A 19,527-nucleotide genomic window follows, 5' to 3' on the forward strand; every position below is an offset into this window, starting at 1 on the left:
TAGCCGTGGCGGCCCGCCACGGCTGAAATCCCACCGCCACGCCTACAACATCCCAAGTTTTATTGATGTTTTTTTTTTTGTTGCGCCGTTTCCCGAAGAAGCAGCGGGAACTACTGTGTTGTTGCTTGTGATCACAGCCGGCAGGTAGCAAGGAGGAGGAGGCACGGCAGGGTGGTTACAGCTATGAGCGTACGGATAAAGCATTTTTGACGAATACGAGCAAGAAACGAGTGTAAAACTCGAAAATATCTGTAATCGTGCTGAATGAAATCCTCATTGGGTAACTGACTGTCTTCAAGCTCTGTGATTGGCCAGTCAGATAGAGCGCCCGCCCCTCCCTACACACAAAACTGCAGCCGGGAGCTCAGTCAGCTCGGCCGAGGCATTAACGCACACACACAGACAGTAAGCCGGGCGTGCACTGTGCGACTTTTTCACTTTTTTGAGCAGATTTTCCACTCGTGCGAGAATCCACAAGATCGGGGCGAGTTTTGCGCTGAGCGTCGTGTAGTGTACAGGGGGTTACGAGAGACGATTAACACCACGTGACCAGCTACCGATCAGCAATCGTGAGCTTGCACGGACTTCTGGAGTGTTTGATATTTATCTCGTTCCTCATGAGGGTTGAAGCGGCGCAGCGAGCAGCTGCGACCCAAAAAAGTATCAGAACCGCTCACGGCGCATTCGCAATCCTGCATCAACTCCGCTCACCCGCTATTTCCCTAATAACACACGTTGTTCGTTTTTATTTCTACACGTTTTTTTTACTCACAATGATTGTCAAGAAAGCGTGTTTGTCGTGTTCATGTCAAATTAAACTGATCACAAAACACAGATTTACTTTCTTTATTTCGTTTCCTCATCCAACCCTCATAAATCCCTGTGTGTCCTCCTGCAGCTCTCCCGAAGGACAACAGGCAAAACAAGACAAAAAAGTCTGACGTGTTGTGTAAAAACTGCTATTTTTAGCATATTTTAGGTCCAACGTGTTGCTACCAGACGTACAGTGAGCACATGACTCGTGAGATCTACCCTGCGCTGAAGTCCTACAGTTTGAGCTGAAGCTGTGTTATGAGTGAAAAAGCCGCACAGTGTCCGCCCAGCTTATTATAATGTTCACTGTAATGCATCTTGATGTTCTTAACAAATAAATTAAATCAAAAATATTGGTCAATAATGCCAAATATGTACATTTGTGTTTCAGTCATTTTTATACTGGCTTAAAAATACTTCATTAAGTCTACTAAGCAGGGGTGTAGAACGTGTTTAATAGGGCCAGCCCAGTAATGATCTTGGACCAAAATAAAGGGGGCAGAGAGTCAAATAAAGGGGGCAGAAAGTCAAATAAAGGGGGCAAAAGAAGATGTCTTTCCAGACGCCAAGAAAAATTAAATGCCAAATCCACCCTGCAAAGTGTGTCACTGAGAGTTTAAAACAGAAATTATTATTGTGCAAATATTGGTGTATTCACCTTTAATACTAGTTATTACAATGCAGCAGTCGCTGGATTGGTGCAGTTCAAAGTGGAGTGCATCAAATAAAGCAATATTAACATAAAGGTGAGAAGTGTCATAACCCCCCCCCCAACACCACCTCCACCACAGCTGGAAAAATTCCTAGGGGAAACACTGATGTGAGCATCAAATTTAAGTCCTGCATCAAGTTTCACCCCTAAACTGGTGTAGCGTTATGAAGCTTATAATGGTCTGCACTTAACAGCTGCCCCTTCACACAGTAACATCACCAAGGTCGGACGCTTGGTTCAGTATGTTTACATTCCAGGAGAAGAGACAGAAGAAGAGAAGAAGAGCGCTTTTCATTGATTAATCAAAGTACTTTATTTGTGATAAGCTAATCAAAGCATATGTTGATCATTAATAATCAGGTGAATGATCTGTGAAATAAAGATGTCATGAGTTATGTGTTTAATGAATAAACAGGACTGCACCAGACAGACTGATATACATTACCATGGAAACGCATGACACATTATTCTCAACCAATCAGAACTTTCGTCTGTGGTAGGGCAGAATCTGGGTTGTTTTATGAAAGTCGTCCAATCCGGGTTACTAAGATTTATAAACAACTGGGAGATATAAAAGAAGGCAACGCCATTTTATATTCAGTTCCACGTTAACATCAGCTCTGTTCGATCCGAGCTCCAAAGGAGTTACATCATATTCTCAACATTGTTTTCAGCCAGCTCTCAATCCATCACCGCAAAAGAGAAGTACAGGCTGGCCAGCTGTACTTCCTATTTTAAGCTGAGAACTGTCAAGCTGGAGATTTCCGTCGTTTGAATCAACGAGACGACGTTCCTTCAAAATAAGAGTGAACTTGCTGACGCCTGCCGACTACTACCGGAGCTATCCTCAGACGGGCTTTGTAGTGCTGCGACCGCTGTTTCACCAGCTCCAGTACAACCGACGTCTTAGGACCTGGCATTTCCTGATCTACACGGGAGACTCCATATACGGTACATGGTCACGGCAATATGGCGGCTCATGTCATCAGCTTCTGAAGCCTCGTGGTAGCCTAGTCACAACAACCAGATTCGCTACGTCAGCCTAGAGATTCTGAACAACACACACACACACCAACACAAAACATCCAAATCCATATGCATTCATCATTGAGATAGTCCTGGCAGATTGTAAGAATTTATAATTATAGAAATTAAAGATTCTTAAACGATCCCAACTCTCTCTTTTCTTGTCTCTCAGTCAATACAGAGTGTTTAAGTAAACTCCCTGATGATAAAAACAATCACTTCTGATTAATTACTTAGATATAATTACAGTGTATAAATATACAAAATCAGATCATTACATTATCTAATTACAGTATATAAATATACAACTTCAGATCATTACACTGGTAACAACTGGTTTTGAGTATGGAGAAAGAGGGCCAAGATCAACATAACAATCCACATTCATGCTGTTGGGGTGAAAAACAATGAGCTCTGTCTTTCCCTCATTCAGATGTAGATAGTTGGCCATTAGCCAAGACTTCACCTCATTAATACAGGACACAAAGGACTGGATGGAGTGACCTTTCTCCTGACACAATGGAGAGTAAATCTGGCAATCGTCAGCATAGAGATGGAATGATAAGCCATGTTTACGAAAGATTGACCCCAGAGGTAGCAGATAAATGGCAAACAAAAGAGGACCAAGGATCGACCCCTGCGGGACCCCCCAGCGGAGCCCCTCCCAAGAAGAAAAAACATCACCCAGTTTAACACAGAATGTCCTGTTGTGGAGATACGATCTAAACCAATCCAGAGCAGACCCTTTGATCCCAACCCATCGTTCCAAGCGATCGAGTAGAATCGCATAGTCAACTGTGTCGAAGGCTGCTGTCAGGTCTAAAGCCTGATTTATGCTTCTCCATCTGCGTCAGTGCGGAGACACGCAACGCCATTATCCGTCCTTGCGTAGGGCACGCAAGTACTTACGGAGTCGAGCCCACTTTTTTAAACATCCGTCGAACGAGACGGATTACGCAAGCTTGTGTTTGGTCAGGATGCCGCTGTTGTTTACAGCGCCGCCATTCCAAAGAGAGCTGAGGATAACTAGCGGCAGACACGGAGAAGCTTGAAGAATATCTCGCGAAAAAACTCTTAAAATATGAATGTTTAATTCTCCCGTGACTGGAGGAGTGAAAAGATGCGCAGCAAGCATTTTATTTGTGGACGGAAATGACGGGAAACGGGGTTTTAGAGGTGGGGAGCGCATGAAGCGGTGGGAGAATGAGAGACAAATATGTCCGTGTTAAAAGTCTCTTATATACACAAAAAACACAATATAAACACACTATCTTGGACCGATACATGACAGGATACCACAGAACAGCGCTACGCCCTCTGTTGTCCTGCCGGGCAATTGCTTTGCAACACTCTCCAGGAGACGGAGAAGTAAAAGAGCAAAACGCTTCCGTCAATCCGTGCGTGTCTGTCCCTTGCGGAGCTGACGGAGAAGCATAAACCAGGCTTTACAACAGAAGCACCACAGAAGTTCCCTGATCTAGTGATAGATAGATGTCATTTAGGACCCTCAGTAGAGCTGACTCTGTGCTATGGCCAGACCTGAACCCTGATTGGAAAAACTCAAACAGATCAGAGTCAGCTAAATGTGAGACCAGCTGCTGATAAACGACTTTCTCAAGCAGTTTAGATGTAAAGGGCAGGGTAGAGATAGGCCTGTAATTTTCGATCACAGAGACATCAGCACCAGGTTTCTTCAGGGTCGGCCGAATAACTGCTGCTTTCAAAGCAGCTGGGACCACACCTGTGCTGAGGCTCCCATTGATAATCTGACCAAGTGAAGGGCCAAGGCACAGAAAGGCAGCCTTCCAGAGATGAGGCGGCAGAACATCAAGTGGAGAGCCAGATGGCTTCTGCCTCGCTTATTCAGCTCGGAGTATGAAACAGTATTGAGGGAGCTCAGGGTGCGTGGTAATGGAGGAACTGGAACAGGGTCAACAGAGTTACCAGAAATGACTGCTCTAATGCCTGATACTTTATCTACAAAGAATCTGTGAAAAGCTTCAGAGTTTCCAGCAGCTGTAGGAGACATGGAGCTAGGCTCCTGATACACCAGAACAGAGTTTAGCGTTTTGTAGAGAATCTTAGGATTATTGGAGTTAACCGCGATCATTAGATGAAAAGGGGAGGAGGACATTTTTTTCAAGGAGGCAAGTGGCTCAGAGCGCTAATGTGTCAAATCAGCAAGTGAGTGGCGGAGCCAGGTGGAAGTGCGGCTGCCTCACCTGGAGACCAGTGCGGTGCAGCCACCTAGTAATTTGCTGACAATGTCACGTTTTTCAGCTTAGCCATCAGCCACAGCTGGTTCCACATAAATGTGGAGCAGAGTTTTTAACCTGATGATGGAGAATAAGTTGCACTAAAGTGCCACATTAATGATTACACATGTGTACAGCCCCATTAGACACTCATCTATACAGGTTATCAGCGAAAATCTTTAATTTTCGTGTTACTTGCTCTTTAAGGGCTTGTTTGAGGCCAAAAGGGCGGTTCCCACCACCGCCATCTTGGCCATGTGACTAGTGTCAGGGGGAAAGTATACCACTTCAAATTGTTTGTGGTTGGTGAACCAGGCCTGGACCAGAGCAGCCCGATGGAAACTACCACCACAAACCTGGGCTTAGCTAGTCTGTTCTGCACAACTATATGAAGAGCATCAAGACATGTGAGTGTATGTTGGCTATTGGGGCAGCAGTAGCTCAACTGGTTGAGTGGGTTGTCCAGTAATTGGAAGGTTGCAGGTTCGATCCCAGCTCTGGACAGAGAATTCTGCTGCCTTGGGCAAGACATTTAACCCACCTTGCCTGGTGGTGGTCGGAGGGACCGGTGGCGCCTGTGCTCGGCAACCTCGCCTCTGTCAGTGCACCCCAGGGCAGCTGTGGCTACATCCTATTGTGTGAATGTGTGTATGAATGGATGAATGATACACTGTAGTGTAAAGCGCTTTGGAGTCCTTACTCTGAAAGGCGCTATACAAGTGCGGGTCATTTATCATTTATTGTAAGGTCCTAGATTAGCATGATGATACAGAAGCCCTTAAAGGTATATTTACTGCAGTGCTAAACATACAGAACCCCCACCCCATCACAAAGGGACCTGTGTAGCTCTCCAAATGGATCCGTGTGGTACTGATATGGTACATGTTGTATTGTAAACGTAAGGGACAGTTACACTTACCTGTACATTTTGACATCAAAGTACTTAGACCTTGCCACTGTTCCTCTCAGATGGGGCCCTGTAGAGCTGCTTCATGGTGATGGTGGTGATGTTCATCTGGTTTATGTTGTTCAACACTTGCTTGTCTGCAAGTATTTTCTGTCGTGGCTGGTGGAGGGTTTGGCATCATTTGCCCTCACTAGTTCTTGTTGTGTGGACAGGCTTTGGCGTCTTCCCCCAGAAGGTCTTCTAGTCGTTCTAGAGAAATACAACCACAGATTAGCATCGGTTAGCTTCATTTTCTTACAGTACTTTACTGTACATACTGCATCATCCACTGTACTGAAACATCTCAATATAAGTAGTCATGATACTGTATGTTTCACAGAAACCACCACTTTGGCTGCAAAAGGGGCATTAGCACCCTGCAATAAATACCCTGTACGCATAATGTGATAATGTGATATACTGTGATACAGTGCTGAAAGTATGAATGTCAATCTGTTTCAAAATGCACAAACTTGTAGATCTGTTGTTTGTGTGTGTACAACACGATTTGAGCTTGAAAATTGTGCGTGTGCGTGTGTGTGTGTGTGTGTGTGTGTGTGTGTGTGTGTGTGTGTGTGTGTGTGTGTGTGTGTGTGTGTGTGTGTGTGTGTGCAGTAGAATGTGGGGAGCGCTGGCTGTTATACGCGAAACACACAAGCTGCACATGGCCCGTGGGCCGCCTATTTAGGACCACTGCTTTAAAGTATTCAATGAGACTTTTTGTGCTCTACATTTTATTTAGTTATTTCTACACATTCATCTGATTTTAAAGAGGGACCTGAACTTTGTTTGATTCAAGTTTCCTTTATAATTTATGTTATTTATTATTCTTGCCCCAGTCCCCGAAATGCCTTGAAACAGCTCTGGGTGTGGGACTGAGCTTTGAAAGCGATCTGAATTGTATCAAATATAGAAATATTACACGCTCAGATATTGCTTCATAAAGTTAAGATCATGTCGTGGGATAAATCTACCTGCCTTTTCCTTTTCAAACACACTGTTTTGTTTTCTTGATTTTAATTTTGCTATTTTTCTGTCCTGTCTGTCTCTCTTCTTCCTGCATCTTCTCTCCTTCCTACAGAAAAATTGCTGTCTGGCTTCCCATATTTTCACTTCCTGAGTTACTTTTGAACTTAGCAGATCAAAGGGATCAACCTACCACAAAAATAGCAGAATGCGTACTGCGTACTGGCCATGCCGGTGTGGTACTGGAGCGCAAGACAGGTGATGCGCTCTGCAGCGCATCAGACACAAAAGACAAAAAGCACGAGAGGATAAGAGCTGACATACAGTAAGCGGTTGTGTGTTAATTGAATTTGTTTGGGGTGCATGGCGACACTTAGAGAACGTTACTGTCGCCGTGAGCAGGACGCAACAACGATCAGCGCTCTGCGTCTTCTCCGCTCAAAAGAACCCCCAGAGAGCCCACATTTATCATGTAATATAAGTAGAACCAGGGTCTTTTTTTGAGCTCCCCTTGGGTGTGTGAGTTGAGGGCTTCCAGGGAAGCCCGGCTCCCAGTAATGCGAACCCTGCACGCAGGGGCACCGTAAAGTGGTGAAAGATTAGTAAGATGCTAAGGGCCCACAGCTGTCAGGGGCCCAAAAAAGTTTCAAAGTTGAATAAAAAAAATTATGTTTAAAAATCACAAGTACTTTACTTAGCAGTATTTTTTCTCATTTAAGACATTAAACAAACAGTCTTTTAGTCTTTATGAAATGTATATTTATTCAGAGGTCCCTACTTTATTTTGACTAATTAATTTGCCCCCCCCCCCCCCCAATTATATCACTGTAAATAATAAATCTTGCTGTGTACAATCAAGGCTGAATATATTTTTAGCTGTTTTTTTTTGTTGTTGAGAAAAATGGGTGTCTAGAGACTTATATACGTATTCATTCAAAGTTCCCTGTCACATTTCGTGTGCGTTTCAAGATATTGCTGTTTGTTTTTAAAGCCCTACATGACCTAACTCCTCCTTATCTGTCTGACCTGCTGACTCCCTATGTACCTGCTCGTATGTTGAGGTCAGCTGACCGTCTACTGCTTTGCACACCCCGGATATCCTACAAATCACTAGGTGAATGTGCACTTATCCATGCTGCCCCCATGCTCTGGAACTCACTGCCCATTTCAGTTAGGCTGGCATCCTCTCTGCCTGTTTTTAAATCTCGTTTAAAAACCTACTTTTATGACTTGGCTTTTAGATAGTGATTCATGTTATCGTATTATGATTTTATAGCTTTTATTGTTGTGTTTTATCTTCTTATTGTTTTTACTTTTGTTTTAATTGATCCTGTCTGTTCAGCACTTTGGTCAGCTCTCATGCTGTGTCTTAAATTGTGCTATAGAAATAAAGTTGGTATGGTATGGTATTACCTCAGTGTTGTGTGTGTGCATGTTGTCCAGTAGCTAATACTAGAATTAATATAATCTGTTATTTTTTCATAAACCTGATTGCTTGGTGTCCATCTTAGCACCACTAGGGAGCCCTACGCACTGTGTGAGATGTGCGTTTAGGAAGTGCCGCTGTTACGTCGATATGTGTTCCTTGGTTCAGCGTGAGATGTTGGAGGTGTGGCGTCAGAGCGTGTGAAGAGGGTCAAATGCATGTGTCTCACGCACAATGCGTGAGAGTTGGCAGCCCTGCGTTAATATAATATGATAGTACTGGTCTGGCTAATGCTACCACGGCCTGCTATGCTAGACTAGCAGACATCCTGACCTTTATAACAGTCACTGTGCTTTATTTTTACCTACTAAAACATCTGCTGAGCAAGAATCAACACAATCTTCTGTTTTAATCATGCAGAACCAGCTTCTAGGATTCAATTTGTTTAATTCATTTGTAGTTTTCAACTAATGTGTAAATCATGCAGAATGTGGGATGTTTTTTTTTCATTTATTGTCCTAAATAAATGTCTTTAATTTCTGTTTTATAAAACAGAACTACATTCAACACATTCCCTGCACATTCCAGGGTGGCCTTTTATTGTAGGCAGTATAAGGTACACCTGTGCACTACTCATGATGTCGGATCAGCATCTTAATGTGGCACACCTTTGAGGTGGGATGGATTATCTCAGCAAAGCAAAAGTGCTCACTATCACATATTTAGGCTGATTTGTGAACAATGTTTGAGAGGAATGGTAATATTGTGTATCTGGAATGAATTTTAGATCTTTAAGTCCATCTCATGAAAAATTAGAGCAGAAACAAAGGTGTTGCATTAATTTTTTTGTTGAGTGTATTTTTAAAATTTAAAACCTGTCTCTGGAATAGCCTGGCCTGCCAGACTCATCCTCTGTTTAATTCTGCACAGAGAACTGGTCTGGTAACTCACAGGCAGAGAGGCACTTCAGGGGCGGGACTAGGCAGCTCAAAAGTAACCAATCAGATAAAAGACGGACATCACGACTGTACCGCACGACGCTGTAGTTTTCTAGCTGTAGTAAAAAAAAAGGCATCTGGCAACGGCGCAAACATCTTTTTTTTTTTTTTTAGAAGAAATGCTTTTAGCGCTTCTACTTGTGGTTTTGAAGACATTTGAGTCATTTAGAACAGAGGAAAGAGCCGCAGCAAACTCCCCCGCTGTCTTTGTTGTTTATGAGAAATCTGAGTGTTGCTGTGTGTGACGTCTGCGACGTTGTAGTAGATAATCTTTATTGACAGACTCTTAGGTCCAGATAAAATACATATAAAACAACAGATCAATGAAACAAAATAGATAAATAGAATAAAAAGATAACAGCATAAAATTGAATAAAAATCTAAATGTAATTAAAAGCTTTACTATAAACTGTTCCACACAAGGTTAACCACACAAACACTTCAACCAGTATTTCCTTATACTGGAGAAATAGCGACAACTGCTCACAGTAGGATCAGTGATTGCTAAAATTATACTGTTGGCAGAGCTATCCAGTCGGCCTATAAAAGTGAATATGAGTTTTCTTAAAAGAGCTTTAAAAGTACAAACACCTGCTGTTACAAACATCTGACTAGCACTGCCCCCTCTGGGTATTTTAAGTATAATCCTTAAGGCATCGTTGTATGCAACTTGTGTCAGGCTGATCAGACTGGATGAAGGAGACGAACAAGGTGAGACGTTTAATAGTTTTATTAGTTCTCTGGTCGTATCTCCGTGAGGAAGAAACGATGACTGAGATGAGAAGCCGGTCACGGCGTCTTCCATATATAGCCTTGCTTGGCTGTGACGTGGAGGGAATCCCCGCGAGGAGCACGCCGGGAGCTCCCCACGAGGAGCATGTCGGGAGTTGTGGTCCGAAGGTCAGCCGGGAGATACCTGAGTCCTGACAGGACCCCCCGGTCCAGGGACGGCTCCAGAAGTCCCAGCGCGACCCCGGCGGACCCAGAAGTCAGAGATCAGGGAAGGGTCCAGGATGGACCGAGCCGGCTCCCAGGAGCGTTCCTCGGGGCCATAGTCCTTCCAGTCCACCAGGTACTGCCAGCCCCGACCCCTGCGGCGAGCGTCCAGGATGCGCCGGACGGTATAGATAGGATCACCGTCGAGGAAGCGGGCAGGAGGCGGCGCCGGAGCCGGAGGCGGGAGAAGGGAGGACTCCACGTAGGGCTTGAGCCGGGAGGTATGGAAGGTGGGATGGATGCGGAGAGTAGCCGGCAGCCGCAACCGGTACGTGACCGGGTTGATGACCTTTTGGATGGGGTATGGGCCGAGGAACCGAGGGGCGAGTTTCTTGGACCCGGCACGGACCCGAAGGTCAGCCGTGGACACCCAGACCTTGTCCCCAGGAGTATAGGAGGGACCAGGACGGTGTCGACGGAGATGCTGGTGAGCATAGCTGGTGTTAGCTCTGGCTATGGAGGCTCGTGCTTTGATCCAGGCGTTCTTGCAGCGTCTCACCATGGCTTCCGCTGCCGGAACGGCGACCTCGGGTTCTTGGTGGGCAAAGACCGGGGGCTGGAAGCCATAGCAGACCTCGAAAGGGGACAGCCGAGTGGCAGATGAGGTGTGAAGATTGTGGGACAGCTCCGCCCAGAGGAGGTATTTAGGCCACTGCGAGGGTTGAGCCGAGACAAAACAACGAAGGTACCGACCCAGCTGTTGGTTAGCCCGCTCCGTCTGGCCATTGGTCTGCGGGTGGTAGCCTGAAGATAGACTGACCGATGCTCCCATCAGCCGACAGAAAGCTTTCCAAAACCGGGCCGTGAACTGGGGCCCCCGATCCGAGACCACGTCGACTGGGAACCCGTGGAGGCGCACCACGTTCTCCAGGAACAGTTCCGCTGTGCGTTGGGCTGAGGGGAGACCCGGAAGGGCGATGAAATGGACAGACTTGGAAAAGCGGTCCGTAACCGTCATGACAGTGTTGAGGTTATTGACCGGCGGGAGACCCGTGACGAAGTCCAGCCCCACGTGGGACCAGGGGCGGCTGGGCACCGGAAGAGGTCGGAGGGCACCAGCCGAGGCCTGGTTGGGGTTCTTGCAGCGGGCACAGACATCACAGGCGCTGGTGTATTCTTTCACATCCCTCGCCATGCCTGGCCACCAGAGGGCTCGCTGGAGGAATTTAAGCGTTCTGGAGAAACCAGCGTGGCCAGACAGGCGTGATGAGTGGGCCCAGGACAACGCCTCGCTGCGACAGGCCGTGGGGACATAGAGGCGACCCGCGGGGGTCTCTGGAGGCGCGGGGTCGTCCCGGAGGGCGTTCTGGATAGCTTCCTCCAACGGCCACCTCAGTTGGCCCAGGAAACGGTGTTCCGGGAGGATTGGCGCTGGCTCGGACGAGGGCGTGGAGTGGGTGAATTGACGGGAGAGGGCGTCCGCCTTCTGGTTCTTGGCTCCCGGGCGGTAGGCGAGATGGAAGTCGTAGGGTTCAAAGAAGAGGGCCCAGCGAGCCTGGCGAGGATTAAGCTGCTTGGCAGATTTAATGTGGGTCAGGTTCTGATGGTCAGTCCAGATCGTGAAAGGCCGAGTGGTGCCCAGAAGCCACTGCCTCCATTCCTCCAATGCCCATTTTATGGCCAGTAACTCACGGTCGCCCACACCGTACTTCTGCTGGGTGGTGGAAAACTTCCTGGAGAAGTAGGCGCAGGGATGGAGCCTGTCGTCGGGCCCGCCTTGAGACAGGATGGCGCCGGCGCCGACGTCAGAGGCGTCGACCTCGACCACAAAGGGAACTGCAGGATCTGGATGGCGGAGGATCGGGGCTGAGGTAAAGCGGGTGACCAGGTGGCGGAAGGCCCGAATGGCGTCGGGAGTTAGACGAAACAGCTGGCCAGGGGAGCCTGGTCGAGTGAGAGAGGTGAGAGGGGCTACGAGGGTGCTATAGTTCTTTATGAAACGGCCGTAAAAGTTGCAGAAACCCAGAAAACTCTGCAGTTGTTTCAGGCTGGTTGGCAAGGGCCAGTCCTTCACCGCCTGGATTTTCTGAGGGTCCATGGTTATGCCTTCATCCGAGATCATGTAGCCCAGGAAGGATATGGACTGCTGATGGAAGGAGCATTTCTCGGGTTTACAGTACAGGTTGTGGTCCAGGAGCCGGGTCAGGACGGCGCGAACATGATGGATGTGTTCGGCCTCGGATTTGGAGTAGATCAGTATATCGTCCAGATAGGCGAACACCCACCGTCCCAGCATGTCGCGGAGGACATCATTAATGAGACGTTGGAAGACAGCAGGGCTATTGCATAGTCCGAAGGGCATAACCAGGTACTCCCAGTGGCCGGTGGGTGTTATGAACGCGGTCTTCCACTCATCCCCGGCCTTTATACGGACCAGATTGTAGGCGCTCCGGAGATCCAGTTTCGTAAAGATCCGTGCCTGGGAGATGGCATCCAGAGCGGTAGTGAGGAGCGGCAGAGGATGGCGGTCCTTGACCGTGATCTTGTTCAGACCCCGATAGTCTATGCAGGGGCGAAGATCGCCTTCCTTTTTCTTCACGAAGAAGAAGCCAGCGGCACCCGGAGAGGAGGAGGGTCGGATGAACCCCTGCTGGAGGGCCTGGGCAATGTATTCTTCCATCTCTTTGGTCTCGGGAGGCGCGAGAGAGAAAAGGCGCCCGCGGGGAGGACTGGTTCCGGGTAGCAGCTTGATCTCCATATCATATGGCCGGTGAGGTGGCAGGGAGGTGCCGCGCCGCTTGTCGAACACCGCGGCCAGGTCCCGATAGGGCAGCGGCAGGTGGGGCGGTGTGGAGCCGGGGCCCCCGTCCGGAAGACCCGCCGAGGATGGAGGAGGAACGAGGTGGGTCTGGCACGAGGTCCCCCAGCCCAGCAGGCGGTTCTGGGACCAGGAAATATGAGGGTCGTGGAGACGGAGCCAGGGGAACCCCAGGATTAGAGGAGAAGAGGGAGCAGAAATGACCAGGAAATGGAGGGTCTCCTGGTGGCCTTGGGTGATCATACGGAGTGACTGGGTTCGGTCTCGGACTGGGTAGGGTTGGAGAGGCCTACCGTCCACCGAGGTCACTGGTATAACTCTCTCCAGGGGTTGTAGGGGGATCCGTAGGCGTTTTGCCAGATCTAGGTCCATGAAATTGTCCGCGGCCCCCGAGTCCACCAATGCGTTTACGTGGAGTGAGGCCTCACCATGGAGGAGGGTGACAGGAATAAGGAGACGGTTAGTAGCGACAGGGGTAGAAGAAGACCCAGACTGAGCAACCCCAATACTCAGTGGGGCCCCCCGTTTCCCGATCGTAGCGGGCAATCCAGGCGTCGGTGGTCGGGAGAGCCACAGTAGGCACAGAGGCCCTCGCGCCACCGTCGTTGTCTCTCCTCGGGGGGAAGGTGGCCGAGCTTCATGGGCTCCTCCGCCAGCATGGGTACAGGAGCTGGCGTGGGTGAACGAGGGCGAGGCACCGGCGTCCTGGGTGGACGTGTGGATAACTTGGGTCGAACCAGAACCCGCTGGTCGATGCGCAGCGCCAGATCAACCACCTCATCCAGGGTCTGAGGCAGCTCCCTTCCCGCCAACTCATCACGGATGTAGGGTGCCAGCCCCTCCAGGAAGGCGGCCCGCAGAGCGGAGTCATTCCACTGCAGCTTGGCGGAGATGGTGCGAAACTCCGACGCATAAGCACACACCGAGCCCTCTCGCTGGCGGAGTTTGAGAAGGCGTGTCTCTGCTCCCACTTCGCTGCTGGGGGGAACAAAGGTCTTCCGGAGAGCGGACACAAACGCAGCATAGTCGTTGCAGGCAGGGGATTTGGAATTGTAAAGCGCAGCAGCCCACTCCGCGGCGCGTCCGGAGAGCAGGGAGGTGAGATGCGCCACTCGGGAGCGCGCAGATGGGTAGCGTCCAGGTTGGCACTCGAACTGCATGTCCAGCGTGGCGAGCAGACCATCAGGGCTCCCCGTCTCTCCGTTCCACCTCTCCGGCAGGCTGAAGTGGGGCTCCTCCCTAGGAGCAGAGCGGGTTGGCTGCTGGAGCGCAGCGATCTGTTGCTGCTGATCGTTTGCCTGTTGTTGGAGAGCCGTGAGAGCCGTGGATAGACGCAGGGTGTGGTCGGACAAGGAGTTCACCTTGGTGTTGAGCTGATCTACCATGGAACGCAGCTGCACGTTCTCGTGGCGGAGACGATCGATCTCCGTCGAATCTATTGGGTTCTCAGTCATCCTGTCAGGCTGATCAGACTGGATGAAGGAGACGAACAAGGTGAGACGTTTAATAGTTTTATTAGTTCTCTGGTCGTATCTCCGTGAGGAAGAAACGATGACTGAGATGAGAAGCCGGTCACGGCGTCTTCCATATATAGCCTTGCTTGGCTGTGACGTGGAGGGAATCCCCGCGAGGAGCACGCCGGGAGCTCCCCACGAGGAGCATGTCGGGAGTTGTGGTCCGAAGGTCAGCCGGGAGATACCTGAGTCCTGACAACTTGCAGCTTGTTCATGCTGCTTTGATTGTAGGATGACCACAGTTGGGCTGTGTAGAGCGGAGTACAATATGCTTTAAATAAAGCCACCTTAACTGGAGGTGAACAAAAACCAAACTTACGAGCTATAGTGTTAGCTTGTGCATACAGCTTACAGCACTGTCTGTGGATGTCAGCATCATCACGCATTTGATCAGTTATAAAGTGGCCAAGGTATTTCACCTTCTCACACACATTAAGATCACTATTAGACAGTTTGAACACAGGAAAGTTTAGCTTTTTATCCTGCTTGGTTCTACATATCAAGATAGCACTTTTAACAGCATTATACTGAATATCGTACTGCACACCATATTCAGAGCAGATATTTAGGAGCTGCTGTAAACCAGCACTACTTGGACTAAAGACCACTAGATCATCAGCATACATCAGATGGTTGATCAAAGTTGTACCCATCAAACATCCTGTGTTACAGGCTCTGAGCTGCACAGACAGATCGTCAACATACAGATTAAATAAGATAGGAGACAGAATTCCACCCTGCCTAACACCATTACTAACGCCAAATGGTGCAGAGATGCTGGCACCCCATTTAACCTGTATCTTCTGATGAGCATACCAGTAAGACAGGATTCTCACAATAAACCCAGGGACCCCCCGTAGCTTTAACTTAATAAAAAGTTTTCTGTGGTTTACACGATCAAAAGCCTTAGAAGCATCAATAAAACACATAAGGACAGAAGAATTTCAATTTCTGTACCAATTGACCATTTCTTTAAGTGCGTATATACACATGTCAGTACCATGTTTTGGCTTAAAGCCAAACTGATTATCCAAGGAACTGAGGTACACAGTGACTCTATCAAATATGATTCTTTCAAGAACTTTAGATAAAACACTGGCTAGTGCAATCGGCCTATAATTATCCATACTGGTCACCTTCCCAGATTTGTTCTTAATGACTGGAACAAGCAGAATTGCCATCATTGAGTCTGGTAGTATGCCATGAATCATGAACCCTGTAAAACATAGAGCTAAAAGGGGAGCTAGTCTTTGACTAGCATATTTCAAATGTTCTGCACTAATGTGATCCAGACCAGAAGCCTTATTATCAGCTAGTTTGTGAATAGCATCATGCACCTCATGGGTCGTTACACATATAGATTCATCATTAATTACAGAGCCATCCTCATGCTGGTCACCTTTCAAACAATTAAACAATGCATAATAATGATGTCTCCATAATGCTGCAATATTATCTTCCCCAGAAACACCTTCAACAGCACCTGGTAGAGATGATTTGCAATTATTAACTGTTTTCACATCTTTCCAAAAACCTTTGACATCATGACTCATAAATTTCCTGGCCATTGAATCTGCCCTCATGATCTGCTCATTTTTTGATATAAAACGAACAGCATACTTATATCTGGCATTTGCACGTTTTTTCTGTTCAAATTCCACACCCTGCCTAGGTCTCCCAACCATATCCCAACATTTAAAAGCTACCCGCGCTTCATCCTGATACATGGCAACATGTTCTTTCCAGCCAGGCCTGATATGAGGTTTCTGCTTATTCTTACCTTTGACATGAAAAGGTCTACCACTTTCATACAAAGCGTCCACTATATCCTCATACATAGAGCATAGATCACTTTTGTGTTTAAGAATCTTACAGTTGACATCTTCACACAGGATAGCCTCTTTAGCCACAGAGATATTGTTCAGGTATTGATCTGTATTATAACTATAACCCGATATGTCTTTGTCACTTAATGCTGCCCATTCTAATTTTATATTATCATAATTATTGACATAATTAACTCCCATTGTACTAGGCAGTTGTTCCACATTTATAGAGAAAGCAAGAGGTATATGGTCTGACACAGTTACCCCATATTTTATAGACATGCTATCCAAAGCTGCATGACCATCAGCTGTACTAATACAATGATCCAGCCATGATGTAGTATGCCAACTCTCACTAATATATGTGTAACTGTCTTTTGGCAACAGCACTTTGCTAGATAGAACAAGATCATTGTCTTCACACAACTGTATTAAGTGTTTAGCAAATTGAGATTTTTTATCTGAAAGATCAGCATTAAAGTCGCCCACAACATATATACTATAAGTACTGTGACTTTGAATAAATGCATTAATAAAAGCCAACCTACTAATATATTCCCCTTCATTTCCAGCAATTTCGTATGGAGTATAAATATTAAGGATAACAAAACTAATGTTATTCTGGATATATTGTATGCCAATACACCAATCTACATCCAGTCTAAGTGGCTTAATTACAGCATCAATTCTTTTGTTCCAAAGCACAGCCACTCCTCCTGATATTCTACCCCTGACTATAGCTGTGCTGAGATCAGTAGTTGATTCCCCCACTCCGAAAAATTTAGAGTTAAGGCAGTTAAGTTTGTCCAGATCTTGCTTAGGTAAAAAAGTCTCTTGCAAACACAATATTTCACATTCTTCAAGCAAGCTGTCCACAACAATACGTCGAGCTCTATCCCCTGCATCATGGCCCAGACGCAGGCCACGACAATTATAGGATAGCACCCGAAGAGACATGCTTATGCTGAGGTGCTTGGGCCAGGGGGAACATCCCCTGCTGGAGACACATTAGCAGAGCGGTGTTTTAGCTGTAGTCAAAAATCGAGTCTGGCGATGGCGCAAATGTCTTTCTTTAGAAGAAAGGCTTTTAGCGCTTCTACTTGTTGTGGGTTTAAAGATGTGTCCAAATCATTTAGAACAGAGGAAAGAGCCGCAGCGAACTCCGCTTCAGTCGCCATGTTTATGACAAACTCTATGTTATGGTGTGTGACGTGCGCTACTCAGCGCAGATTGGCTCAGTTAGACTTCTCAGGGGGTGGGGTTATTTGATTAGGAGAGTTCTCAGACCCTTTCTCTGTGCAGATCTAAGCAGAGGAGGAGTCTGGCAGGCCAGGCTATCTCTGGGATGCTCTGTTCTGCATCATTTAGATGTTTCATTTTATTACATGGAGTTAAACTGGAATACTAACAGGACAGTGGTTACCAACTACTAGAATAATAAAAACACTATTTAAACTAAGTAGAAAGTGTAATTTGATACCTGTGGTAATTGTTTAGTTTTCTAATTAGCATATTTATGATGTCATCACGCCACAATGGCGTTAATTTTCCCCATAGCATCTAAAAGAAAGTATGTATGTGTGGGTGTGTGTGTATATACATACATACATACATACATATATATATATATATATATATATATATATATATATATCTTATTGATCATTTAATACTTTTGTAGCCAATCCTCAACGCTACACCTGTTGTGATGTTGACATTTTTAACATGGGATTCAATGAGTATTTCCTCAGTTTTGGAGCCAGAACCAAGTGAATGAGGGGAGAACTGCCATTTTGGTCACTTTGTGGTTGGTTTCAGGTCTGGGTGCCTCGGGTTCCCCTTGATCCTTAAAAGTTTGTGTCGTGAAATTAACACGTTTCCACTACAGCTACTGCTGTTGTTACGAGTAGCTGAAAAACCTTGAAATCAGAATAAAAAACAGTCTCGGAGTATGGGGGAGTTGCAGTTTATTTTTCCTAATCGGAAGTAAGAATTTCCCAGTATTGAGGAACAAGCCAGAGAAAGCATTACATCTGGAAAAACTAGTCACAGGGTTGAACCAGTGACTCTTTTATTTATTTATTTGCTTTGATTTTTACAGACTCAGGAGCACAAGATGGATTATCTCTTATAAAAACATCGCCCGAGTATGTTTTTTTCTTCTTCTGTGTGGCCCTCACATGCTCTCAGATGCTTCATGCCAGTGTGATGTGTGTTTCTCTTACAGAAACAAGTGGACAAAGAGTGGAGATGGATGATGGGAAATCAGGATATGTTGGATCAAAAGTGGATCTCCGCTGTCGTTTCATCAACAGCAACCCGCCTGTTAAAATCTCCCAGGTAATCATCGGCGCTATGTCAATACACTTCTCTCCCCTCTGCAACTCTAAAGTCACTTTGCAACTTTAATGGATATGAAATGCTGAGATGTTTTTCAGAATTATAAAAAAGTATTTAATACTTTTAAAAGCTCCGGCTTCTCAGGAAAAGCAGCAGGCACCTTTTGGTTAGGCAGCAGAAGCAGGAGCTGTCAGTATTGTGACTTTTTGCATCTTAAATTCAGATTGTAATCATGTGGAATAATCTTTGTATTTGTACAACTAACAGGTACCTGATTGCCCCTCACACACAAACACACACACACACACACACACACACACACACACACACACACACACACACACACACACACACACACACACCTGTCCCTAGTGATTCATAGAGAGCAAAAGCACGAATACTTAATAATATTGTTACACAGCAAGTTTTGAAAACTGCTTTTTGTCTCTGTTCTGATGAAACAAGGAAGTAAAACAACAACTGAATGTTTTACTTTGTTATATGAATTTTATAAAACAAAACTCTCCATCATTTTATGCCAGATCTAGAATTTGTCATTTAAATCAATTTTATTCAATAAAAGTTCTTTAAATGAATGATAAATGACCCGCTCCTGTGTAGCACCTTTCAGAGTCAGAGGACTCCAAAGCGCTTTACACTAAATTAATCATTCATCAATTCACACACTGGTGGGGATGAGCTATGATGTAGCCAGTAGCCACAGCCGCCCTGAGGTGAGGCTGCTGTACAGTGGTGCCACCGGTCCCTCTGACCACCATCTACAGGCAAGGTGAGTTAATTAAGTGTCTTGCCCAAGGACACAACAGCAGAATTCGCTGTCTGGAGCCGGGATCAAACCTGCAACCTTCTGATTACTGGGCAACCCCCTCATACTGTTGAGCTACTGCTACTTTCTAGAGCTCTTTAAAGTGTTTATAATTGCAGCTTCCC

At 46.5% G+C, this 19,527-nt stretch overlaps 1 protein-coding gene across 1 annotated transcript in view; it reads left to right on the forward strand.

The window, feature by feature from the left end:
* The window catches only part of nectin1a (nectin cell adhesion molecule 1a), a 40,190-nt gene that overhangs the window by 11,484 nt on the left and 9,179 nt on the right, over window positions 1-19,527 (forward strand). The window contains exon 2 of the mRNA XM_054730509.2: window positions 18,464-18,576. Coding sequence (XP_054586484.1) covers window positions 18,464-18,576 — 113 coding nt within the window. The remainder of the gene's footprint in view (window positions 1-18,463; window positions 18,577-19,527) is intronic.

Source organism: Nothobranchius furzeri, chromosome 10 (genome assembly GCF_043380555.1).
Source record: "Nothobranchius furzeri strain GRZ-AD chromosome 10, NfurGRZ-RIMD1, whole genome shotgun sequence".
Classification (NCBI taxonomy): domain Eukaryota; kingdom Metazoa; phylum Chordata; class Actinopteri; order Cyprinodontiformes; family Nothobranchiidae; genus Nothobranchius; species Nothobranchius furzeri.